At 38.2% G+C, this 27,592-nt stretch overlaps 1 protein-coding gene across 3 annotated transcripts in view; it reads right to left on the bottom strand.

The window, feature by feature from the left end:
* Positions 1–784: 784 nt before the first annotated feature.
* LOC113994230 (splicing factor SWAP) overlaps positions 785–27,592 on the bottom strand; it is a 30,026-nt gene continuing 3,218 nt past the window's right edge. For all 3 annotated transcript variants that reach the window (XM_027733034.2, XM_039378886.1, XM_027733036.2), the window contains 16 exons: positions 27,159–27,296; positions 25,637–25,722; positions 22,308–22,533; positions 21,760–21,875; positions 20,768–20,903; positions 20,114–20,351; positions 19,773–19,904; positions 19,326–19,419; positions 16,888–17,065; positions 14,944–15,177; positions 13,902–14,092; positions 6,012–6,277; positions 4,588–4,713; positions 2,364–2,534; positions 1,716–1,788; positions 785–1,197 (listed from right to left, as the gene is read on the bottom strand). In XM_027733034.2, coding sequence (XP_027588835.1) covers positions 1,132–1,197; positions 1,716–1,788; positions 2,364–2,534; positions 4,588–4,713; positions 6,012–6,277; positions 13,902–14,092; positions 14,944–15,177; positions 16,888–17,065; positions 19,326–19,419; positions 19,773–19,904; positions 20,114–20,351; positions 20,768–20,903; positions 21,760–21,875; positions 22,308–22,533; positions 25,637–25,722; positions 27,159–27,296 — 2,471 coding nt within the window. In that variant the 3' untranslated portion in view covers positions 785–1,131. The remainder of the gene's footprint in view (positions 1,198–1,715; positions 1,789–2,363; positions 2,535–4,587; positions 4,714–6,011; positions 6,278–13,901; positions 14,093–14,943; positions 15,178–16,887; positions 17,066–19,325; positions 19,420–19,772; positions 19,905–20,113; positions 20,352–20,767; positions 20,904–21,759; positions 21,876–22,307; positions 22,534–25,636; positions 25,723–27,158; positions 27,297–27,592) is intronic.

The raw sequence follows: 27,592 nt of genomic DNA, 5'->3' as shown, positions 1-27,592 counted from the left end.
ATTAGGACCATGAGTCACTAAAACCACAGGCTTTCTGATTGTAGATCTCAGACTTTTTCAGGGATAAGTAAAAGCCTTGATCCCACTCTTTACACAATCAGGTAACTGCCAATAAGGGCACCTTTTGAATACACCAACTATTACAAAACCCTTTCATTGTTAAAGCAGGCTTGGGTAAAAATCCACACATCTTTTTGTATTCATTTTATGAACATTTAAGTTAAAAAATTAAACAGCCTCAGCATATGCAACAAGGGTGCATAATAAACATGCCATTTTACTGAGGCCACGAGCTTTCTGAACACTGTTAATAGGTCTGTGTCAGTAAAACACAAGGTAGTGAATATCTTTTTTCAACTGTATGCAAAACTGTATCAGAAAAATGCTGAATTTCTCTACAGGATGCTGGCTGAATGACCAAAAATACCCTCTTTCTAGCTAAGTAGAGAGAACAAGGTACATTAAGACACAAGGAGGCTACTGCTGACCATTATTGAGTTCAAAGGGTCAGCTCCTCAGATGGAGGTTCAGAGATCTTTCTAAATCATGGAGAGAAAAAATCACATCCCTTGTTCAAAAACTGTCCACTACTAACATCCAAGAAAGCAAATATTCTTCTGAGATCACCCTGTGCATGCAGGAAGATAAAAAGAATTTCTCAGCTTAAGATGGTCAGGCAGGTTAGACAGTTGTCATTTTAAGAAGCAGAACCTACTAAAGAAAAAGCAAATTAATTTGTAACAAAACCCAACAGCAAGCAATTAAGGACTCCACAAAAACTAGCTAATGAAAGATGTCTCCTTCTTTAATATTGTGTAATACTTTTCACAGAAACATAGTATTTACAAATATACACATATAGACTGCTGATCATAAAATGTTACTGAGGAATTAGTCAAAAAAATCAATTTACAAAAACCAAAAACTTTCCAAAGATATTCTGCCTGAAAAAAATTCCATGAAATTTCAAGGAGATGCTTCTGTACAGAAAGATAGGTTTTAGCTCCTCGAGTTCTGGTAAATCAGACGAGTTGTGAACCAAGTGAGCCAAGCTCAGCTGTACATTTGAGATGAGGCAGTTTTTTAATTGTTCTTTTTCACACAATTTCTTGACAATCAGTTCAGCAGGTCTCAGGAGGCACTAGTTTGGATGTTTTTGGAAGCTGCAAGCATTGCTCTCACTTTGGCCATAAGATCCTGCAGAAAATAGAAGGAAAATGATCAGTGGGTGCCTGAGCTAAATCATGTGATTGCAAAAATCCGCATGAAAGGGGTAGTTTATGTTCCAGTCACACTGAAAACCTGGATTCCTCATCATCAAATGTTAACAGTCCCTAGGCTAAATGAGTGAAGTAATTTGGAGAAAGTTCCTATGACAGCAACTGAAGTTGGGATTTACTACAGTGCTACAAAGTGCTCTGCATAAATATTTAGAGCAGTTTCTACACAACAAAACACAGAAATTGCATCAACTGAGATGGAAAAAAATCTTTAAAAAACCTCCCGTATTGAACACACAGCTAACCACTGGAGGCTTAAAAAAGGGAAAAAAAAAGAAAAGAAAAAGTGAAAGAGAGATGGTAAGAGGTGAATGTCACAATTACTCCATAACAGAAAGCTTTCTTTGCTTGCTTTGTAAATCTGAACCAAAAATCTACACAGCAGAGGCATTTTCGCACATGACAGTGACATATTCTGAATTTGTCTATTTGTACCTGAGTGATTTTACTCTGCACTGAAGACACGATTGCTGAAGAGATTTGGCCATCTTTTTCCTGAGAAACTCCCCTAAAAAATAAAAAAAGTATTAGGAATTTAGAGTAAACGTTTTAAAAATGCATTTCACTCACCACCACCACCACTTTGGGTTTTATTGTACACCTCTCTCACATGTTAAGTCAACCATTCTCTCATTCAACTAGAAGCCATAAGTCAGAGTCAGAGTCACTCGTACAACTGATCAGGCACATCTGAAGAGCAGCCTGGGAATCTTTTTACAGACTGTTCTATATTCTGTAGAAATAATTTAATTATGAATCTTGTGCACGCGTTACAATTCAAACCACTCTATTAAAGTTCTACTTGAAAGAGTTATCCCATTTAGAGCAAGTTTCCAGTTTCTAACTCAGAATGAGGTTGCAGAATTTTCTGCACCAGTTTTACTGTAAGAGCACGTCGAGATGTTTACTCCATCAGGTGACAGAGATCCAAGATGTTCATCAGACTGATGCACACGGTGCTGTGCTCCCAGTGCCTTCTCCTTTTGACATGAATCCACTGCACACACCCCAGGTTTGGTCAAAGGACACACTCACAGCCAAGAGACAGCAGGACTGCAGTGGTGCAGTAACAGAGTACAGTACCTGGAGCGTTCCTGGCTGGATTCCCTACTCTCCACAGGAGAGACACTAGTTGAATGTACAGAATTTTTGTGTGTGGATGGTTTGCCTGGTGACATGGATGGCGAGGGAGACCTGGCTCTGGATTTGGTACGTGATCTAGACCGCCTCTTCTTCTTCTTTTCGTGGGGACTTCTGTGAGAAGAAAATATTACATTGAAGGATATTTAAAGCAATATTACACTGACTCAGCTCAAGATACTTTTCACACTTCTGAAAGATGATGTAACCCTCTTCCTCAGGATATTCTCATGCATTCAGCAAGCATTAGTCTTACCCCTCCCAGATCTTTGTTCGCAAAGCCTACCCATGAGTCTCACCCCAGTGCTCCACTTCTACAGTTGTGCAAAATACTTTCTCAGAAGCTCTTTTTAACATATTACATTAGGGAACTACTAACTCCTGAGGTTCTCACTTGGAATGCTGCTTCATGGTACACAGGAATTACTGGCTAGTATTTGACAGCTTGGAGGCTGACAGCAAAAAGCCTTTCACTGGAGATTGGCAGAATAACTTGGTTAGAGGGAAGTTTCTTCCCAAAAAACATCAGACACTGAGAATGTAATGAGAATTATAAGAGCTTATATCCCTTATAATTTTCCTAGCTCATAAATAAACAAAACATGGAACCATAGCTATGTAAAACATGTACCAAGCAAATCCATGGTTTCTTTGGGTTTGAAAAGAATTTATTTCTTTCCTTGTGATCCAGCCTGCAATGCAACAAACCACAGGCTCAAAATTATCAACAGCCTGCTGTATTGCACTGAAACCAACGTGGACCTGGCAACATGTCTCAAGTGCAAAATGTTTGCAACTTGGAAATGAGATACACAAATATTTGTCACTACAAGAGCCAAAACAAAGGGTTTATGGGCACCTGATGTGTTCATTATTGACAGAAAGGGAACAGAGGTACCCACCTCACAGGCAATATTAAGCTTGAAGATAATTCAATTAGTAATATAGTAAAGACAGAACTATCAAAATTTTTTACCTGGTTATGAACTTATGTCTGTATGATTTACATACCAGTATTGATATTACTATAATTAGAATAACTAGAGTAATGCTTTAATTAGAGTTAGGCAATACCTCATTGGAGGCATCTCTCTCTAGTGTGTACTGCTAGAAGTCTATTCAGAAGAATGGTGTTGAAGCTTCTAGAACATCTTAGAACACTCTAAAACCTTAAGCCATCTTTTAAGTATCACATTATTTGTTCCTTTCTTTTACAACTCGGAGTGACATAATTCTAAAAATACTTTATGATTTAAAATGCTGAATGGTCAAGCAGGAGACACACCAACACTGCATTAAAAATAGCACAGGGCTGTGAAAATAATTCTTTTGTGTGTTTATAGGAAGAGAAACATTTTAAGCTTCCATATCTTTTCTGCTTAACCAAATTTGCATGCTGAATTCCACAGAAGCCTCTATTATCTTCACTTGATGAATGTTAAAACCTGAATCAGTGAAGTACACTTATGAAGTTTTCAATTATACCTACAACACATCAATTAATTAGAGGCTGTCAAGAGATGGAAAGTTATCTTAAGAAACAATAGGAATTTTTTAATAAAGCTGAAAGTGATCTCTTTGCTTCTTACTCCACAAGAGACAGGTAGAAACAATTTAAAGACTAAATGCCTTTTTGGTAATAATAGGTTAAAACAGACTATATGCAATGTGCTCTCAAAAAAGGTACCTTGATTCATAGTTCACGTTCTACTCTGTCAGTAAAAGAACTGCAAAATGTAAATCAAACTGTTTGCTAAACTGAGGTTGCCCTTATTTTGTGCAGATATGATGTGATGTCAAGAAAGATGACAGCACACTTGCACCATGACCTGTGCAGGTCATACAGCTTGCACAAGCACAGCATGAGAAAAATGACCCCACAAGAGGGAAATATGACATTCCAAGTAGAACCTGAGCTCCCATGGCCAGGAGGCAGCAGTGTATCAACACTCACCAGCGTGGCTGTACATTTGATGTTCAAACACATGCAAGAACAGGGAAGAAGAACAAGTGCTTCTATTACTATATTTTCTCCACAGAAGTTATTTTCTATCGAACTAAACCCCCAGAACACAGAAAGGTAAGTTCTAGCCAGGGAATCCACAGTACACCAGGCAATGTTTAAGTCTGCCAGGTCCCAGCCCCATCCAGGCCTGGGCACACTCACTTGGAGCGGGGTCGTTTCCTGCTGTTCCCAGGACTGTTGCTGATCCGATAGGCCGTGGGAACGCTCCTCTCATCCCGCCGCCTCTCTGGGCTGTGAGCCCTTCTCCTGGGCGACCTGGATCGGGACCTGAGCACAGAAGAAACACTCAGAAGCTTGTTTTTTGTTACTTATTTCATTACTTCTACCTCAGTGGAATTGTGCTGTCACCAAATGCAAGTAGAACACCTTTCAAATGCCTGTTTTATACCAACATGGGGTATTAAGTCTCCAAGACTTGTCAGCTGCATAAAAATTTCTTGCCCATCCAAGACATTTTAAGATGGAGTTACCCACTGCTTTTCACTCCCAACAAGGAGGTTAAAAAAAAAAGGAATTATGTTTTTGGTATTGTCTGTAATGACAACTTCTGCATTAGTTCTCCTTTAGTCCAGCCACCTTTCATGGCAACAAAGACTTAGAATAAACCAAAAGGTTGGAACGTGTCAACACTTAACTCCTGTTAGTGCAGTTAAACAAACAAGGAAAGCACACGGAATATATAAGATGAGAAATTTTGGCACACTGCCACTGGGGGCTGGAAGCTGTTTTTCAGGAAGGAGCATGTGCCAGAGGCATGACCACAAAGGGAAAGCAGGGTATGATTCCACATGCATCACATACAGCCACAGTGACTGCTCTGTGACAGGGCATTCAGACGTGACAAATTTTACAGACAGCAAACTTTCAAGATGCCTAAACCCAAATAGCTTAGATGCAATTAACAGTATCAATGTAACACAATACATATCATCTTATAGCTGGATAATCAATACAGTGTATTTAATCTCGTTAATGTAAAGAGTTAAGTGGGTTACATTCTTGTGGTCTCTCCCTCATCAACTCCGTTTTCACCCTTCTTGAATTCCTGTCATATTTCTCCTGCAATTCATCCATCATATTTTTTCACATGCCACCCGACTGCTTTGTTTCCTTCTGAGCTTTGATGTTCAACCATCCAGTTCTCTATTCCCTATCTCAATATGTCTAGTTATTTTGCTCCAGCAACAGCCACAAACTTATTAGCCAAGTTCTCTTTTTGCTATCATCACATCCCTGCATATTATCACCAGGTATTTTACAGACTAGAGTGAAGAAGAATTTATGGTACAAGTTTGCACTACGTAATTAGAAATTAACGATTCGTTATTTCATTAAAACCACTTTCAAAGACCTGCCACAGTTTATGATATTTATTTATTGCCTTCAAGCTTACTGTACCAATGCTTATGTAATGGAAGAAGTGAAAAGATATTTTAAAGAGATATATAGCAAAAAAGCTTGTTAGCCAGTTGATAGCCAAAAGTTTTAAAGAGATATATATCCAAACACAAAGAACATAAACAGTATGTTTGAACATAAAGAATATGTTAGGCCTCCAAACCCACCTTGAATGCCTGACAGTTCTATAGGCAGTGGGAAGTGAGTGCTTTGCTTTTGAGTGTGATCTAGACCTGGACTTGGATGATGAATGATACTTGAACGGTGATCGAGATCTTGACCGAGATCTTTTCTTGTGTTTTTTCCTTTTCTTCTCCTTTTCTTCATCCCTGGGAAGATCCCTGCTTCTGCTTGAAGGCCTTTCTGTTTGTTTAACCTCCAAGGTGGGTAAAGTTCTGACTGCAGTCACAGGACATGGTATACTGTTGACAGTCTGAAATCAAAGGTAAACAAAGAACTGTTCACTTTTCAAGTTAGTCGTGCTTCATGAGGATTATGTAAAGTGTGCATAAATAAGGCTGACATCTTCAAAAACATCTATCTGGCAGAATTTAACACAGGCCTGTACAGTTCCCCAAAGATACATATGCAAGTTGGTATATGCATGCTAAGACTGTCAGGTTAACTAGGACATAGTTCTGAAGTTTTCATTTTTAGGTCTTAGAAGAAATGTGTTCTAAAAAGTGGGTGCTATCAGATATCTTTTAGTCTACTTATCCCCTTTATGTAAAAAAGGATGAACCTGAAAATACAATCAGGAACTTCTGACATTCAAAGTTAAGTTTTCTTTCTGAACTCTGCAAAACAAATGTGAAGGGTTGGGAAGACCACAAAAATTACTGATCTCAAAACAGGTCCATGCACAGTTGATGATCAGTGAGTAATTCCAACTGCAGGAGATTAAGCAAAACCACACTGAGACATTTTCAAATTATCAGCTTGTACCCCAGAGAGTTCTGCTCAATACCTTGCTTGGAACAATTCAAGTCAGGCATTATAGATATGCTCCTCATTTCAAAGCCTGTCATTCCCCCAGCTGCCGTTTCAAGGCAACTGGAGAAATCAGTTCCCTCTGTCATAATTTCTGCTCCACCTGGTCTGACACTTTCACTGTTTGATACAAGGATACTCACCATGACTGGAATAAAAAGGAACACATTAAAACCTGAAATAACCAAATTAGAATCAGGTGATCTTTTCCTTTCTTTTTGCCCTTCTCCTACCATGAATGTATCAAGGCGATAACTGGCCACATCTGAATAGTCAAAAAGCCAGCTCTGCTTCACGTTAGAGAGCTGTGACACTTTTCTGTGCTGTAACTAATAACTGCTGTCACAACACCCACAAAACCAGCAATAAAGCAGCACTAAGGTAGTTTGCTTCAAAGATTATAAACATTTTACAGCATGATCATTCGAGTGACTGGTTTACCAGAGGCCCATTTCCAATTTCACATATTCCACATGTAACTGCAGACACCTCCTCTCCAAACTTCAGAGTTTCCTAAGAGGCCACCACTGCTGACTTTTGTTCCTTGACAATGTTATTCATGTCTTTATAGAGCTCCTAATCCTGTGCTTTGAACACTACTGAATATGTAATAGCCCAGTTTGCCTTGAAGTAGACACCTCTAATAGCTTGAAACAAAATAGCTGCAGGCAAAGTAGAGTTAAGAGGAAAACAAGAGAGGGAAGAAAACCCCAATGGTTTTCAGTGCCCAAGTTCATTTGGTCGCATAAAACACAAGCTCTCATTAACTTCCTTTTTGGCAGAGGTAGAAATGAGTGACACATTTACCTGTGCCTCATACAGAGATTCTCTCAGCAACCTCAACAAAAAAACCCCACAATGCCAAGCCCTGCTATGTATCCACCAAAAGCATCCAGTGCTGACACTGTGGGCCCTCCTTGGCTTTCAGGAAGCTGCCACTAAGGAGTGACAGTGCTGTCCAGATATCCCTGAGAAGCTGCAGGATGGCTGGAGATTCAGACACCACTGCTCCAGGTCACGTTTGGAAAGCCACACAGACGTAACTTTAGCTACCCCAAGGTGAATATGCAGGTTCTGCAGTGAAATACAACAGGTGACACACAGGGGGAAGTCACCCCCCCTTCACCACTGTGTCCAGGACACAGTGACAACTGTCAGGCCACAAGGACGTGATCACCTGAACAAAGGTGCTGCTTCTCTCAGTGGCAACTCTGGTTGCCTTCAAACTAAAAAGGCACCAGCAAAATGACCTGATTCACCATCAGAGTAGAACAGAGAGCTCGGTGAAAGCACGTCAGCAAGTTGCTAGGCCACAAAGAAAGTTTCTAGGTGTATAAATAATGCCGATGAGTAAAAACATTTGGAAAAAAAATAAACCGTCTGGAGCGTCTGGCAAAGAGACAAAGTTGTCAGTGGTCTGTATTTTTACTAGTGGAAGCTGATCCAGGCAAAAGGTAATGGGAATGCAAACTGGAGGCATGAATGCAGAAAAAGATAATTTAAAAAAAAATAAAAAAAAAATCACATTAAGCACAGAAGCATTTCCAAAAGGCAGAAACACTCTGCTTTACTGACCAGGCTCTGCCAACTCTCAGCTCAGCTGAAGAGTTTTAGAAAGCATGGAAACAAACTGGTTACCTGATGAATTTTATTATGCATCTCAAGGGATAAGAGACTGACATTTTTTCAGAGCTCTTGTAAGAAGTTAAACTGCAAATGTTCAGATAGCATTCACTAAACTTCACTTGTCTGTCCATTTTGGGCAACAGCACATTTTTTTGGCCATTACTAAATGCTACAGTGACAGACAAATTCACTGGCAGAGTTGTTCTTCAGCATTTTATTTGCATGACTGAAGCAAGTCTAACTAAAATAATGCTAAAAGATGATTCAACAACTCTTGTTTAGCAGGAATAGGTTAGGAAAGAGCTCTATAATAAGGAGAATTTATAGCTATATGAGAACAGAAACGAGCACTTCGGTTCATTACAAGTCATTTGCATATTTGCAGTATTCATAAGCCCAGAACATACATTAGTTATTCTGGGGTTACACTACTTAATCAATACACAAAGCCAAAATTAGAAGTGAACCAAAATGTGCTCATTGCAACAGAACAAAACACTAGTATGTTCAAACAAAACCAACTGGCAAAGAGCATTGTCGATAACGTTACTAACACTTCTATAATTGGCTAATATTTCTTTTCCAGTAATTTGAATCCTATATTAGATCAGCACTGAAAGAGTTAATCAACAATTCTTTTACTTCAATAAAATCTGAAAAAACTCCAGATTCTTTTCTACCACTGTATCTTTTTTTACTGCAGGTTCCTCAAAGCTTATGGTGAAGTATTCCCTGACTGAGAATTAATAAGCTACTGTCCATCAGAAATAGGAGTGTATTATATTTTGTATTTATTGCTCTGTGCAATAAAGTAAGCAATTACATCTTTTTAGACGTTTGTCAGTTCTAGTCTCAATAAACTGGCCCAAGATTATTAAACAGAAGAGATAAAAATATTTCCTATAGAACAAATTCAATACCCAAAGACTCAACAGTTTCACCAGGGTTAAGGTGCTGCACTGAAACCCAGCTACTGACAGTACACTGACCATGGTAAGGTCTTCAAAAGCAGACAAAATTTGGCATCCTCAGTTTCGAAGGGCCAACTGCAAAGAAATTAGTGGCTGTGAATCAGTTTGCTATATGGATCAATATGTCTTTGTATCTTGAGTACTTTGAAGACTAAAAATCAACACATAAACATTCTTAACTCCTCACCTATCTTAATTAAAATGGCAGATCCTGATATTTACCTTTTTTCTCCCTGTTAAATTATGATTAAAGAATTTATTCTATGAGGAATTACAACTCTCATGCAGTTTTTGGTTATTGCAATAAAAAAGAATTTCCAAATGCCATCAAGTTATCCATCCCCCAAATGCCAAATTAGTATGTGACATTTTATGTTTTTCCTTTATCTTGCTTTTTCAAAAGGACAGACAGATTTACAAGCAAACAAATTCATCTTCCCCTCTCATGCTAAAAAGAAGATATAGATACCTATAGACTCTGAAAAAAAAAGGTAAAGAAGTGAATGGCTCTGAAATATTCTAAAGCATTTTTTCTTTAACTACTTACTGGATGGTTTTCATTAGACAACTACATTTTGCTCCAAAATTAACATAAAGAAAATAGGCAAACATAGAATGGTGTTCACATTATTTTTCCAAAAAGAGGAATGCAGCAGTATCTGCAGTCCACTGCTAAAAAAGTAGGATCAACTACAGCAATCAGTGTGAAAGACATGCACTGTCTGCAGTGGTTGATTACCTTGTTATGCTTGACAAAACTAGAAGAGCATCTCATTTTTAAACATGGCACACTTCTATTTCACTCGTAAACAGACTACTTTCCACAGGAAAAAAAAGAATTGTTACATACAGGACAAAAGTAAGGACAAGCCATCTAAAGAAACAAATGATAAAACAGGGCTTCAAAACAGAGAAGATGAAAGAGGCAAAAGAAGGAAAAGTTTTGCTTTGTGCCACAGAATCTTTATATTCAGAGGCACGACAACAGATGACATTTGGGACAAGCCATTAAAATAATGTCACTTCCAAATCATGTGCTTGTCTGGTTTTGCAGCATCATGACTGTGGATTTCTCTTCTTGTTTAAACTGGACACCAAGGTTTATACAGGGAACAGTTTGGGTATAACCAACTGTCTTTGACATGCCTATCAAAGCACCATCAGCCCTAAAACATTTCTGACGTAGGATAAAATATGAGAGATTAGCAGAATAATCCATACCAAGGCCTACTACCAAGGACATACAAATATAATCTTATAGTTTTTAAAATTTCAATTATTTTTAATCATTTTGAATAAGATTTGCGTTTCAGATTATGAAACCCCTTCCTTTATTTGCTTTTAAATGAAAAAAAGCAGTTCAATGCAGCACTCCAGACAACCTGGAGGGCTCCAGCTTGGCATGTCTAGAACTGCAGATGTTGAAACTACAAGTTGCTTGTGTTGTAGGACGAGGAACCTGCTCTCACTGCAGAATGACAGCAGCTCCTCTTTAGTGACACTGACAGATGTGCCACTTGGTGTGATTTTCTTGTTCCAGAAGAGTGTACCTGAATTATACATGTAAACACAAGAAGGGAAATGTCACCCGGTCGCTGTTTACCCACGTCCTGAAAAAGGGCACAGACTTCACCAAGCACAAGGTCACTGGGAGCTGATCAGCTGTGGAAACTGAGCTCAGCTCCACGTTTTCCAACTACTGGTTTGAGGAAATATTCTGCACCACTGTACTGTTGTAATAATGCATGCAAGAACAGTGAGGAGCCATTTGTGAAAAGCTGTGCTGCTTCACTGCTCCAGCTCATTTTTCAGCCTTTTTGTTTCTTTCTCTTGCTTCATTTCACTTAAAGAAAAACAGAAAACCATATAAAAGAAATAATTCAGCTATGGAAAACGTAGAAGTGACTATTTTTAAGATTCAGCTGAAGCCAAACCAGCTTAAAAGTGCTCTGTTCTATGGTATTGACTGTCCTTTACCTGCAGTTAGAAGAATCGATTGGATTCAAAGATATAATGTATACTCAGTACCAGCCTTTCTTTCATGAGATACAAGGTATCAGGAAAAGCCCAGAGAGGTCACAAAAGCTTTGCACATTTAATGCATTTCTGCACAGTGTGATAAACGGATTCTCAGCACAAATGTACACTGTGTGTACACATAAAGAGCATTACTAGTTTTTATACAGCTATTAGGCTGGGGCAGTGTCATGGAAAAAATGCACCTCCCATGGACATTCTCAACTCCCCTTCACTCTTTATTATACATCCCAGTCATTACTCAGTTTCTGAGACACGTTTTAAGCTACAAAAATCACACCACTACATTAACTCTAAGACCAGTGCATATCAATCTTTTCTTTCCTAGACTCCTCATTGGATGTTCCTTCCCCCAAAACAGGAGATGAAACACAATAAGTGACATCTTCGGTGGATGCAAATATTTAATTTTTCCCTTCGTTTTCAGACTAATTAATTTTCTGATTTAATTTCCCCAACTAGTTCCACTGGCCAAACTACAAAACTAATTTTACATGTCTTTCTCTCTTGCCTTTTTACCATACTTCCTTTTTATTACAGCCACTGCAGTCACCCTCTTGTTACTTTTGCAGTGAGTGTTTTCAAATGCATCTTGTTTCTGAAACACAACTGAAAAAGCTTAAAAAAACCAAACCAGTGGTATGTATTTATTTACAAGCTGATTTAGACATCATGATGCTGCTTTCTGGATTCTCAGGGTATATAAAAGAGAGGTTAACAAGTCTGCAATATGATTTCACTCATCTTTCACCAACACAATTTCTTAACTCAAATGGGCTGTTACAAATAGGCAAAAGCAGGCAAGGAGAGCAAAAGGCAGATTATTTGGAATGAATGGAGATGGAAACTTTTTCAAATATGGCAAATGGAACGACAGCTTGAAAAAAAACATTCACGTTCCAAAATAAGCTTTTATATGCAAAAATCTATATGCATATATCTACATAAGCATGCCACTAAGCAAACCACACTTAGCAGGAATATTACTTCCAAAGACAGGATGGCATTTTGGACTGTTTATTAAAACAGTACTAGCATTCCCAATGCAACAGCCAATTTTATTTTGAAAAAGCAAGGTCACACCAGAAACATTCAAACAAATAACTGAAATTCTAAATAAACCCTTCAATAAAGAAAGCACTTCCAAACCATTTCTATTGGTAAGAAGCAGTGAAACAGGTTATTTTAAAATTATCAAGTACACTGAAATTTTTTGTGTAAGAAAAAGATGCCTTCTCTGAAACTGTACATATGCAGGAGATGGAAAAAGAAGTTTCTAGAAAATCAGCTTACTGAGAAGTGGGATAGGGAGTGGGTTTTTGTTGAGAAGTTCACTTGCTTTTTAGTAAGTTCAGCTCAGAACTTCAGTAAGTTCAGATGTGAGCAAGAACATTCATCTGCTCTACTGAAAAAGAGTCAGCTGTCACTGGTTATTTCAGGCATTCTCTTAAAGAAAAATATCAAAAGAACCTTAGCTTAGAAATATCTGTCCTTGACAAATTCCCTTGAGAAGGAGAGTAGAACTGTGAGTCTGGGGAGTTTTGCATTGTCATTGTCTCTTTGCATTCAGTCTTCAATATATAACTGAGAAGAAGTACTGAACACCTGTGCCAGGGAAAACTGGTCAGCAGTAGCAATGAGAAACCCAAAGCAGATCTCTTTTGGGATGTGACCACATATAATTCTTACATCTGCTACTCTGTGCTGTTAAGGATCAGCTAAACTGCAGGTATGTCCCTTTCAGTTGTTCTCTTGGAAGTGTTTTCATGGCTAATCCATGATTTATTTGGGAAAAGAAGAAAAAAATTGAGAACTGGGCAATTAATTATTTGTTAGGTACTGGAATTCTTTCTGTGGGAAAGAAAATGATGGAAAGCCATGTCATTTGTTCTTGTAACCAGTCTGTCACAATCAATATCTAAAGTTTTCTATCTGTATCCAGAAATGACATTTGACTTGATTAGTGCAACTGGATTCTTTGTTTTACTGCCTTTCCTGGAAGCAATGTAATTCCAAACCCAGGAAACTGAGGTTCTACTTCCCAACAGTGTTTGAATTTGCAACATGCATCAAACTCATCAATATACACATTAAATAAGCATCACAACTGATATCCCAACACTCTTGAAAGGTGAGCACTCTAATAGATGGACCACTAGTACAGAGTTTAAACGTGGAAGGTCCTTTTCCTTTCTGTACCTGGCTAACTGACCTCAGAATTTGTGCAGCACATTTTTCTACCAGTTCTTTAATGACAGATGACATATGTAAGATAACTGAAAAAGATTAACAGTGTTTAAAATTCAAATTTCTCCCCATTTCGAAAACCTTCCATCTCTTCAGTCAAATCCATAACACGCTGTCAGATTCACACTCCAGAGGTAAGTTTTCTGACAGCTTTTTATGGAAAAGAGAAATTTATTTCCTGCTTACCTCATTACTGAAGGAATTCTCTTCCATTTTCTCAGTTTCTGCCTCTGCCAGAGGGTTTTTCAGGGTCTGTAAGAACAGTGCAGCTTTCCTTTTGCGCTCTGCTTGTAGCTGCTTCTCCTTGGATTCTTTGGAGGCCTGTGCAAGCTTCTCCCTTGCAGCAGCTGCTAATCTGTCCTCTAGTTTCTGCTTTGCTAAGAAAGACAATTAAGCAGTAAGTAATTCTGAGGGAACTTGGCTTTCCTTGAAATAAAAACATACAAAAATATCACAAACCAGCAAACAGCCTCTCCAGTCATTCTCAAGCCTTTCTAATACATCCATTCAGTGACATGATAAAGATATATCAGATTGAAATTAGGAAATTCCAAGCATCTTAATTCACAGATATATCATTTGCTAGATGAAAAGCAGTACAGGGGAAGTAAAAACTTTTCAACTTAAAAAAAAACCCCAAATGATAGGCCCTGGGGAGGAATGGGGGCAATTTGATTCTTTTAAAATATCTTTTCATTCAAATTCACACAGCATACCCTTCTGTCCTTTCCTAGTAACAAGAAAAACCCACACGAAGACTTAATGGCATTGCATTATAAGAGTAACAAAACATCAACTAGGTGATATTAGTCTATATGGGAGTGCTATATAACTGAAAAATAGCTTGAAGCAATTCATTGTTCTCTGAAGAAAATGAGAAACAGATATGCCTTTGCTTGGCTCTGTTAATGCAATCTGGGAACCAAAAGGTTAGTGTTTTACTGAAGGTTGTAATGGAAAACAAAAAAAAAAATTCAGAAAGATCAGGCTTTAGGGCAAAGCACTTGACAGCAGTCCATTAAAAGTTTGATTTTTGCTGAGCAACCAATGAAGATTCGATTCTTAACAATAAGAAGCAAACTGTGGTAAAAGAAAAGAATTCTGATTCCTGTTAACGTGACACAGAAAAGATTCAACACACTAAAATGTCACACATTCACATGACAGTTGTGCAGTTTCCCTGAAGGGCTCAAAGCTTCATTTTAGTTTTCAGTGCCACATGGAATACCTTGTTTAGCTTCCAACTCCTCCTGTGTAAGTTGAGGTTTTTTCTCTTCCGGAGCAGCACAAGGTGTGGTAACTGCTGGAGTATGGTTTGAAGCACTGTTAGCATTCTCTTGGCCTTCCTTTCCCTCCTCCTCCTCCTCATCACTGTCATCATCTAATTTAACACGGTTTTTCTCCAAAGGAAGAAGGTCGTTTTCTTTGGCCTTGATTGCAAAGCTTATTGGAGCAAACGATGCTGTGAATGAATGGGTGAGATTTCACACATCATTAGGCAACACAACCGGGTTTTTTTTTGAACAAATTTGTTTTTAAATAAAGGTTGGAAACTTCCTTTGTCGTGTAAAGACCTGAAAAAAAATACAGCATTAATTTCTAACCCATTTATCCAACATGAAACTTCAGGGAATAAAGAATGGAATTTCTCACACATGTCAAGCAAAGCAACCTACTACCATATGGTCTGCTGCAATGTATATCTTCCTCAGGATGCCTTTGGCATATATATCCTATAAGATTTAAATATAGTAATTAAATGACATACCAAGGTTTATAAAATACACGCTTTGATTCTGGTAATTCTGGGTTCAGGAAATATGCTCAGAAACAGAGTACTCAAGCATTCCAAGAGAAGTGATAACAGTGATTTTCCAACTTTTTCACGTGACAAAACAAATCCTAAAACGAGATTTTACTTCCTCAGAGGCAGAAGAAAAATCTAGTGCCAATGTTATGTCTGTCTTGCAGCCAAGTACAGTATTTAGGTTACAATAAAGTGATATTTGTACCATATTAAAGGAAATGAAAATAAATATTTATAGGAATGAGATTGTCATGAAATGACTCTCACTGGTTATATTCCATCATCCGAATTTGAGCAGATTACTCTTATGAAAGCACAGGCTCCAGTTTGCCATTTATTAATAACACAACAAGAAACAATACCATTTTCTAGTGAACATTGTGTTCCCTTAACAAAGCACCTCAGAAGACAGAGAGGATTGCTCCTTCCCCAAGAAAGCTTCTCAAGCTGCCCAGGGAAGAAAGGGCAGAATAAGGACAGTGAGGAAACCACAGCAAAGAGCCTGGAGCCTGCAGGCCCTGGAGGGAACGGGAGTGCAGTGAGAAGCAGGAAGAGAGAAGAATTCCAAGGGACCACAGGATGCAGATAAACTTATGAGCAACTAAGTGAGGTGGCAGGAAGGCAGCTTCCATCCATGGAAACACAGGTCAGGAGTGGGTTTTCTGTTTCTTTTTTTTTTTTCCAATGGCTTTCAGTTCTAGTTTAAAAATTTAAATTTCTAGTTTTTACTGCAAAAAAGGAGAATTTTTAAGGTATCTTTTCCTGATAGGCCAGGAAATCAGTTCCCAGATACAAATAATCTCCACTCAGGGCACTAACAGTGTGTTAGCTGACTTTGTTTGACTGGCTTCCAGAAAGATCTTCCCCTTCTGTCCCCCTGCTGCTACGACTACAAGAGGAAAAACATTCCACTGAGACATGAAAAGGGGTCTTTTTTTCCAGCATGACTAATGTCCAACACAGGAAGACTGAGCAACAAGCCTAAACTACTTCCTCCATATGTATGCTTTCAAATCAGACCACTGCTTTTATTCAGAACAAATGACTTCTTTCTTGCACAGAGCTTGTAACTGTCAAGTTCAAAATGACAAAAATAAGATTCTGCTGGGGTCAGTGATGAAAGCCTTCAACTTAGCACAAAACCGAAGTAAAACCATTTATTCTGTCAGCCCATAAACACCTGATAGTCTGATAAGAAAGAAATATGAAAGCAATCAAATTACTTCTTTCAGTCCCTTTTTGATGCCTTCGGTGCAAATGTATTTTTCGCATGATGAAATTCTTTTCCTCTCTCCCACCTTCTTTTTTTTTCCTTATGTACCTGTTAACAAATACTTTCACGCCCAACAAATCATGTTAACATACCTTTCACCAGTTTGCCATCACTGACAGCTTTAGGAGGAGGAACATCCTTTTTAGTTCCTGGAACCCCTTTAGAGCTTGGCTCAGATGCATCTTCAGGTGCATGTTCATCTGCAAACTGAGTCTCGCTTGGTGTATCGCTGGCAGTGTCTGCTGGAACATCTTCAGAGGAAGATACTCCCTTTTCAAAAGAAATGTGCAGAATTACTAACTGGGTGGTTATGAAATAATTAATGCAGCGTCTGTGGAGCTGCAGTTTTGCCAGCCATTTCAAAAATCACATTATCAGCTAATCACATAACAGCTATTTTTATAGCACTGAGCACTCATGACCGTAAGTCTGCCTCATGTAAACCCACTGTGGGCTGTAAAATCTACAGACCTACTGTAAGAACATGTTATTTTACAGCAAAGAAAATGTTCTTCAGCTGATACACTATTGCCAAAAACCGCTTTAAAAACTATATTTTTAAAATTAGACCCTAAAAGCATATCCTTTTTTTCCCAAAGTATATTCTTTAAGGTCTTGACCTTCAGGGTCCCAGACCAAACCCATTAATGTTGATTCCCAGGGACAAAATACAAGCTTACAACATGTTTTTCCTAATGTACAATTGCATGATAACTTCTTCAACAGAATCAAGTTTTACAGGGGTCAACATGGGTTGATTTGTTCCAACACCTTGCTGAAGAACATTGGGCCTAGCAGTGTTTTTTGATACAGTGCAGATGTGCTGAGATTTCTCAAGGGAGTAAAGAATTCCTGGTTGTGCTATTACATGACTGAATCATTCAGGACCATCTCTGAACTCACAGTATAAAAATTTCAAGATGGATATTACAGAACATTCAAAATATTTACATGGTGAGTCAGGTGATGACATTAAGTAATTTAACATTGAAATGTGCCTCTCAATAAATAGTTTGGTTGCATTCCACTGCCTGTTGTTAAGTATGTTTGATGTTGAAATTGAGGCATTGAGCAGATCTTCCCTGCAGCCACTCCCTGACCAACAGAACTAATTTCTGTAAAATCCTCAAAGGGGAAAAACACAATGAAATCAAAGACTTCATCGTGTATTTACTGAGGCCAGTAGTACAATTTCTTATTAACTTTAATGGCCAAAAGGAGAAGCATCAATTGCATTAGTTGCCTATACATGTATTGCTAAAGCATAAAGATAATCTTGGAATCATTATTTAAAAAAAATGAAGAGAATGGCATTATCTACAAAGCCATGCAGTACAAAAATATGCATTGCTACACTTGACCTCGAGGGACTTAAGTCAGCTTCTGGTGCTTCTTAGCTGTACTCATTTGAACATTTAAAATGAATCCTTTATTATTATGCTTTGGTTAGTGCACAATTTCCCCCCCAATAAGTGTTAATAAGTCCCTATTAATTATCTAAGTATTAAGAATTCAACCCACTGGTTTGCAAATAAGACATTCTAGAATAACAGTCAACATTGTGGCACAGGACAATTTTGCTTGCAATTTATCAGCTGAGTAAGATAATATTTACCACAGCTTATCTTTAAAAATAGTTTTTTCACAACATTTTTCACTATTAAAACAAAACATGAGACACAAGTGTTTCAAACAGCAATGAGTATTGAATTTCTTCATTTTCCACAAAGCAATTCCGAGGAGTTTACCCACAGGCCTACCTTCTTCAGTTTAAGGCTCCCCAATCTAAGCCTTGAGATGACAAATGACATAGGGCCTAAAAAAAAAATAGCTCTTTCCCATGAAAAGTTAACATCAGATAATGTAGTTCTGATACTATTTGCAATTTTCTTTTCAGTAAGAGAACAATCTAATTAGCTAGCACGAGAACAGTTAAAGACATGGATGCCAAGGCTGGCTATCATCTTCTAAGAACATGGACTAGGAGAAGCAAAGCAAGTAGGAAACTCATGTGAGATTCTGAAGCTCCAGCATTGTTGCAGTCATGACAGGACTCTTAACAAAACCTCCCTCAGAAAAAAAACACGTCAGAAAACTAGTCCAGCCTCTGTGCTACTGTTGTACAAAGAACCATGAGGCACATGAGAAGGTGTGGGTGTTAAAAGCCAGACCTCCCCTTTCTGACAGCACAATGCTGATCACAATCCTACAAAGCTCTAAACCTCCACAAAGCATACATTCCCTCTTATAGAAAGCCCAAAGATTTTCAGGTGGTCATTTTATATTGCAACCACAGTGAAGTGGCTTATACTGAAAAAGAATTAAGCACCACACCACCTCACATATCCTTATTTAAATGCCATACAAAGCTAAAAATCAACAAAAAAAGTATTCACATCCTTTACTGAACAATTTCTCCATAATTCAGTGTTCCATTTTTAAAATGTCTCATGGTAACACAACAGATAAACCAGGCCTTTTCTCACTTTCACTGCATTTTTAGTAGAAGCATATACAAACACACATGTACCTGGCAGTTGTCACTGCTCTCTTTTTGAAGGAAGAACTGTTTTTTAAATTCATAATAAGCATTATACTGGTGCCATGGCTGCAGGAACTCAAACCTGTGAAAAGAAAACTGCATATCTGAAAATGCACATGAACATAGTGAATACCAACAATCCTTTGCCATCTAATTTTCTCTAGCAAATGAGATGTTTGGAAGGACTCTTATTTATGCCTAAACTTCAGAGGATACATATTCAGAGCATGCTTACTAGAGACATTTTCAACAGGTTGTTTTTTTTGAGAATTTGGGCAATAATGCTTTGGTCTTACTTTTAAGTAGGTCCCTGAATTTCAAATTAAAAAAAAAAAGACAGTACTTCTCTACTTGAAACCCACATGCCCTGGTAATATATTTAAAAACAAAACTGTCAACTTTTAAAATACAAGTTTAAATAACATTTTCTCTTACCTGAGATCATTCTTGGCACGAACACTGGTTTCAAATTTTACCCCATTCCTAGCAACATACTCAGCCAGCTTATCAATGACAGGTTGGATATCTGGAGGTGGAGGTATAATGGCAACCACTGGAGCAATTGTGCTGAAAACATCAAGAGTAAATGGTTTTTATAAATAGAACATAAATATCTTTCAGACTCTTGCTTTAATAACAACAAAAAAAGTACACAGAGGTTTGTTCTCTGTATGCATTTAAACTTGATTCAGTAACAGAACACTCCATATACTAAATATTCCATACTGAAGTGCAGGAAGAGCCCTCCAAACAATGAAAAAATCTGCACAAGGTACCTTGTAGATGTTGTGGTGGAGGTCAACCCACTGCTGCTGTCACTTGTGTCTGGGGGAGGTGGAGGTGTGGTGCCAGGGGGGGGAGGCACTGTTGCTACCCCTGTAGTGCTGGACACAGTCACCCCTGCAGGCAAGGTGCTGTAGTAGGTGGCAACATCTATTCCTGGAGGTGGAGGTGCCAGGCAATAGGTGCCATCAGGGAGCATGTAGTAGCTGTAATACATGGCTGCCACCGTTGCTACAAAAAGACACATTTAAGAACAATGTTCTGATTAGAAGAAAAACACCCAGTTAGAAAAAAAGTTATTGCATCAGTACAAACCCATTGAGAATTCAGATTCACACCACACACTAGGAAACGGCACCTGATCTCTTGTGTAAAACAAACAAACAAACAAACAAAGAAATAGAAGGCGGCTCATGAGCTCAAGAGCCTAATGCTCTTAGGCTGACTAAGAAATATGTGGAGTAAGGGACAGAATGCAGAAGTACTGAAGGTTACAAGTAATAAAGAATGCACCTGCAAAGGCTCAGGAGACTGAAGAAGAATAAACACACAGGATCAAGCATGAAGCCAACGTATTCTCTTCCTACCAGCATCCACACACAATTCATCAAGACACTCCAGCAGCTGCCTAATCACAAAGCACTTACAATCAGAGGAATATTCTGCCTGGGATGTCTGCACAGCTGCCCCGTCTGTCGACTGTGGTGTGGATGAGTTATTATCTGACTGGGCTTTGCGCACCAGCGCTGCAAGTGGGTGATCAGGGTCTACCACCTTCAGAGGCTGGAAAGGTTTTCAGAGGAGAAAAAGAAAAAGAGATTAAAACTGGAAGTCCATATTTAAGGCATAACAGCATCAACATATTTGGGAAAGCAAATTTATGTAAGTTAATAGATACGGATAATTCTGCGCAAACTTCTAAAAGAAGTTAATCTTTTTGTAGCTCTCATATCAGAATCAACATCTCTGAAAATTAGTGGAAAACAAAACAAAAGTAATTCCATGTGAACAGAAGTGCATGACATAAAAAAAAAAGTGGTTATTACTGTTAGCCATGTACTGCCATGGCTGGGATAAGCCACAGAACCTGCCTTGTCTAAGTATCAGGGAGTACCACAGCCATTCCTCTAAAAGCCTCAAATACATCCAACCATCTGTCAGTCCCATTATTCCATCACTGCCCAGACTCAAAAAATAAAAATAACTAACACATCCAGCAAAATTTACATGTAATGAGTAGTAAATTCTAGTGAAATATTATTTGCTGAAAGTCCTATTTCATGTCAACATTTTATTCACTAAAATCTAAAAAGAAAACATTCTCAGCTTATATACAGAAGGCATTAAATACCTTAATCTCTTCTGCTTCAACACAGGTTCTGTGGGATAAATCCTTGAGTGATGCCCTCAATACCAGAGGGCATCAAAAATAGAAATATAATTCCTTACAAATGGAAAAATAACAATTTATGTACTAGAGAAAAGATAACTCAAAAGCCTATCAAAACAGACCTCAATTACAGTCTGAAAAAAACCCCAAACCTTTGTCAATAAAAGACCTGAACACCTGCATATTATAATTTTTGTGTCCATGAATCAGCTGTTTTACAAGACAGAAAGTAATTTTACGGTCAAGTACCTTCATGAGTTCTTCAAGCCTACTGCATTTTTTAGATGCAAAGAGACTCGGATGCAGATAATTTCCATCATCGTCGTCGTCATCATCATCATCTTCCTCAGATTTGACTCTTGAGTCTAAACAAAAGCAATGTCTGAATTTTAGCTGGGTTTGCTATGAGTTTGCATTAGGAGAGAAAGATGATACAGCACTAGCATGAATTCCTAAGGAAGCCTCAATTATATAAATCAGCTTATTCACAAATACACAGATACAAGAAGATATTGCCAGACATCAGTAACACTAACACTTAAGTGTTGAGTCCTTCTGTTGGGCTTGAGCTTTACGAGTTTTTAAAACCTCCAAAATCACAGCAGCTGCTATAGCTGAAAGCTTTCCAAAACAGCAACTTTTCAAAAAATCTCCTCCAATTTAAGCAAAGTGTTGAATCATCACATCAACCTCAGCTGGGGGTAACACCAAAGAGAGGTGGCTGCTTTACCCCCGACCCCAGCGGCCGTTTCACTGACTCCCCGCCCGAAGCCAGGCTGTGAAAAGCAACAACTCACGTTTCTTCTCGTCCGCTTTGCTCTCGGAAGGGGCAGCGTATCGTCCCTCCTTCATGGCCTTCTGGATGAACTTGTAGTAGGGGTTGAGGTAGTGGTCGAAGCGCAGGAAGTCGAACTGGGAGTTGCGGGCCTGCTTGGCCTTCAGCATGATCTCGAACTGCGCTCCCTGCTTGCACACGAAGTTGGCCGTCCGCTCGATGATCGCGTGCATTTTCGCTGTCGGCGGCTGTGGGAGGGAAATGTCATATATTTGTGTTTTCATAAGCAGCTTGTAACGGTGTGTTACAACTCCAAAGGGAATAGAAAGAACAGGAGCTCCCTGCCCTTCTCAGCTTTCTCTGGCAGATCAAGTTTCAGGATCTCTCACAACTAGTGAAAGCACGTCAGCACTACAAAATAACCAACGCAGTCCCAAGCTGCTCGTTCAGTTCCTTTTGCAAGATCCTCTCCTTCCATCAGCACAACTATTTCTGCCATTGCACACCAAACTGAAGTGGGAACAAATCCTGGGTGAGTTTGGTGTTACAATACCTCAAGGTTATCTGAAGACTCACAATATACGGTCTTCATCCCCAGAGCTCTCCTTAATTCTGTTACCTCTGAGTGTGCAAATATTGTTCCTTAACTAGAGAAGTTTGTTACTTTGCATTTGCTTGGAGGGAACATGTTGTCTCTCAAGACCAACATAAGAACTATAATTCCTATGTGCTGTCACATTCCCCTAAAGAGTCATTGAACGCCTTAACAATAAAAGAAAAAATAAAATTAATAAAGTTACACAGCATCCATGCATTCCACTCCTGAAATCCCATCAAGGGAGCACTACCATATCAAACTCAAGAAGAGAAGAGAACAAAAGTACAGTTAAAGAATGAATGAACATCATTCACTGTCTTTAATTTCATACTCAGACAGCTGTTTGTCTTGTGCTTGCTAACTGTAGAAACACATACTCTGCGTGCCTATAAAGACTGAAGTGACACACTAATGATTTGCTTTAGCTTTGCAATTTTATTGGTTTAAATACAGAACTATGCTGCAAACTTCAGAAAATGTTTTTCATTAGACTGGAAGCACGGTGCTCCACGTAGGGAAAGAAGTCTGAATATTATCAAACAGCCCATTTTTAAAGGCTGCTTTCAGACAACTGGATCCTCTACCAGGACATGTCCAACATGTAAAATAACTAATTGTTACAAGTTTTACTTGCCCCTTTAAAATCCTAACAAAGATTATTTTAATTGGAGGCAATGAAGTTTTTAATAAACTGGTAACAATTTGTGCATTATCAGTTTCACACCATATATCAAGTTTTTCTGTTTCTATCTCTCCTCAGAAGTTATTAACTGATAATTTCCTCTCACAGCCCACTTTCACAGCATCCATAGACTTCTTAAAATGCACTGGTGAAAAAGTCATCTCTGCCCATAATCACAGTCTGAAGCAGTGGAAGACCTCCTGCATCCTGGACACAGCTCTCCTATTCCAAGTTGCAGAAGGACATTACTGCTGCACTTGGAGTTGCCACACAGTGAACATTCCCCAGCTCACTAGAGCCTCTGGACTTTTTATGCAGTTGTGCTGACTCATCTTCAATATCACATATTTGCATTTTGCATTGCTCTGTATTACAGAAGTTATTTCATATCTGTCTTTGTTGAACTGCACCTTGGAGGCTGTGAGCAAGGTCTCCACATTAGCAAGCTGACTCTCAAATTTTAACTTAGTTCCAAGCAGCTTCCTCTCCAAAATGATTCAAAGTTTACAAGTGACCTTTACCAGGCTTCTATTCCTCCCAGCAGTTGAAATAAAAAACACAGAATGAATATGTTCCCTGGTAAAGCTGAATGACTAGAACAACAAAAACAAATCAAGGCTTGTAAAAAACCAAATTCTCACAATTCCCAATGCAAGGTCAAGTATACACTTGTATACATATACAAGTATATGACTTGTTTTCAGAGCTGCTGTCTAGACATTTTGATGGTTGCTGGTTTTTTTTTTTACTCAAAATCAAATATGCCTACATTTGCTTTCTGTTCATGTGAATATACTGGAGTTCAATAACTGCCTGGGAAATTACTTTGGTAAGTCCCACACTGCATTCTGCAACACCCATAGAAAATATATCTTAAGTTTCAGAACAAAACCCAAGCCAAGCAGCTGTCGAAACCAACAGTCTGTCACCTCTTTCACCACCAGTTACTGCTTGGAAACAGTATCCAAATGCAAAATAAGCAGCTTCTCTCTGAGAACTCAAGGTTCTTATTATAAGGTTAAAGTATAACTCATTATTTAAAGGCAGCATATAAAAATCTTCCCTGAATTTAGAACTAGGTTGGTAAGCAGCTCACTAATGAAATGCATTATAGATTGTAGAGAAGAGGAAGTAAAATTAAAATAAATTGCACACTAGTTTGGTTAAATAGCTCTTATTTCATGTAAAAAGACCACAACAGGATAAATATTTTTAATTAAAAGCTAATGAAGTAGAAAAACACTCTTACACAAATATCCTGTGCTCACTATTATTCTAGCAGAGTGCTTTGAATCTTTAGTGACCAAGGTTATCAAGCTGAGAATATCAAGTTGAGCCCATATATAAATTAACACTTTTGTGACTACAGTTATAGAAAAAGGAATATTATTTGACTTCCCAGTATCTTCTATAAAAATTGATATAAATTGAAAACCCTCAAGGTTAGAACTGTACTCAAGCAGGTGTCTGTTCAGCAAACTTCAGGAGGCAGAAAAATACGCATGTTGCAATTAAGTTTAAATTATGTAGCAAATTCTGGTGACATCACACCAAGGAAAGAACTTCTACAAACTTCTGGAAGCTAATACTTTCAAGTTATTTCACACTTAGGCTAGTTTCAAACACAGCCTTTACACTTGGTCAATTCCTATCCCCTTCAGATTGGGACTCAATTAAAAAGAATCCAGAGAAAACCTCCTGAATAGAAGCAATCTTTTGGTTTAATGGTCCTTTACGTTCAGAATGTCAGCCTTGACATCTCGGCAAGAATCCATTCCAAGAACAACTGCCCTTTCTCTGCATTATCTAAAATAATATCACAAGTGATACTAAATGCACTCTGTACAAGCCCTGCAATCATTTCAATGAGAAAAAAGAAGATTCAACAGCGTTCACAGAACTCAAGAATTCAAGAAAGAACATTTGAAATGAAGCCGCTCTTTTAGAATAATTTAAAATATACCACAGTAAAGTTAATGGAAAAAACCCCAACCCAGTCACCAAACAGTAGAGCACCATCAGCTCCCCAAAAGTTGGCACAAGTGTAGCTGCATTAAATGTACACACATACCAGTTCCACATCAGAGGGGACATTCAGTCCCGGAGGGGCAACAAAAGGTTCTTCATTTTCTTCTATATTTTCTGTCTGAGCTGCTTCTACAAGAAACGACAGAAGAAAATATATAAGGTCAAAAACAATTATTAAAATAAAGTATGCCTAAAAGGATGTGCACTCAAGGAGTTTATCAAATGCAACTATAACCAGCATTTGCACTGAAGACATTTAAATATGGTTATAAGGAACAATTTGTTTAATGTTCTGTTATTTGCTACAGCAGAAACGTCCCTCTGAAAATATTTTGCTTTACAATTGTTATAATAATTGAAAAGTTTACTTTAGAAAGTAACTTACTGTATTATCTATTCTATTGGCTTTAAGAGAAATTGTATTCCAGGTTTCCCCTTACAAACTAGACAGGACCAAGTGCATGGACACCTGACCACAGGAACTCTGGGCACAGCAGAGCAGCCTCATCACACATGAGATGTCAAAACAATCACTGCTCACAAACCATGTAACAAAGGGACTTTTTGGTTCCTTTCTGGTAGGTTGTTTTTTGTTTGTTTTTTTTAATGAACTTGAATAGTTTAACTCCCCAAAGGCACAGAGAAATTTTAGCATCAAGGAAAGAAGGAAGAAGCAGACAAATCAGAATGGGAGTGTTTCTTTTGGCAGCAGCTCCAGCTAACACTGTTTGGTGATGGAGTCTAAAACAAATGAATTAAACCCCAGAAGAGACAATGCAATTCAGCATCAGACAGAGCACAGAAAAAAACCCTTTGTGGAATGCAAGCAACACAGACACTGCCCTGACACAATCTCTCACACACAGCAGCAAAAAGCCCTGAATAAACTTTAGCATCTAAAATGATCCTGCATTGCAGCACACACACCTTGGTAAGAAAAGCACATCTCATACCACAGTAACACATCAATATGTAGTTAGGCAACCCAACTGTTAATTAAACAATCCTCACTTTACTAAGACATAGTTCAAAAACCATTGAAAGTTTGCTTAAGGCTTCATGCTAAAAATACAAAGTTACTGCAATTAGAGGTGGGAACGTGAGAACTTTATTCTGTACTTTTTAGGTCATGGAGCGAGCACACTGTGTTGAAGACAGACTCATTTCTAATAATTAAGATGACAAAATCTAAACTTAAAATATATATATTCTTATTAATTACTATTCTGTTTACAATTATATTTTCGTTCTTGACTAAGAAACACAGTGTCAACAGACAGCCATGTGAGGAATTACTAGTTTTTTCTGCATAAGAATCTGCAAGACAGCAGAATTAAATTCCCTGACTGCTGCAGTATTGACTGTGCTGTAACAGAAAACATTTAAGCTCATCAAGAACAAAGTCTGCAAAAACTCAGTAACAGAGTCCCATAAAGACTTTGATGAAATGCTTTGAGAATTTTTAATTGCATTTTAATGACACATATATTTTCAGCCTGCAACTGCAAGACACAGAGGTGCAGTGTCCTCCCTCTCAATTAACCCTTGCTATTTTTACCCCTTACCTCTTTGTTTTGCAGGTTGATGCTCCTCCTCCTCAGTGGGTTCTGAAGGGTCATAATAATCACTGCCATAACGGAATCCCACTGCATTATAGGTACCATCCTCTGCCAAAGCTTCGCTCAGTCTTTTATATTCCTCCTCTTGAACAAAAATGCAATTGCCAACATTAGAACATATTTGGAAGCTAATTGATTAAAAAAAAATAGAAGTAATAATTCTTACTTTAGTTTTAAAATGAAAAGCTTTCACCTGATCATTTTAGCTTTCATTAAAAACTGAACAGAAAAACACAGCATGTAACACATGCTGACCACTTAATTCTTCTGGAAGAGACACGGGCTGCGGATTAAGACATTCTAATGCAATTATGCACGTAAAGCACGGAATTTCACTTATACAACACTAAAAAAGAAGCACAATGTGTTTATTTGGGGGC

The sequence above is a fragment of the Pipra filicauda genome, unplaced genomic scaffold, assembly GCF_003945595.2.
Source record: "Pipra filicauda isolate LSUMZ 115617 unplaced genomic scaffold, ASM394559v2 scaffold14_size4853619_pilon, whole genome shotgun sequence".
Taxonomy (NCBI): Eukaryota; Metazoa; Chordata; class Aves; order Passeriformes; family Pipridae; genus Pipra; species Pipra filicauda.
This window is presented reverse-complemented; position numbering and strand designations above follow the sequence as displayed.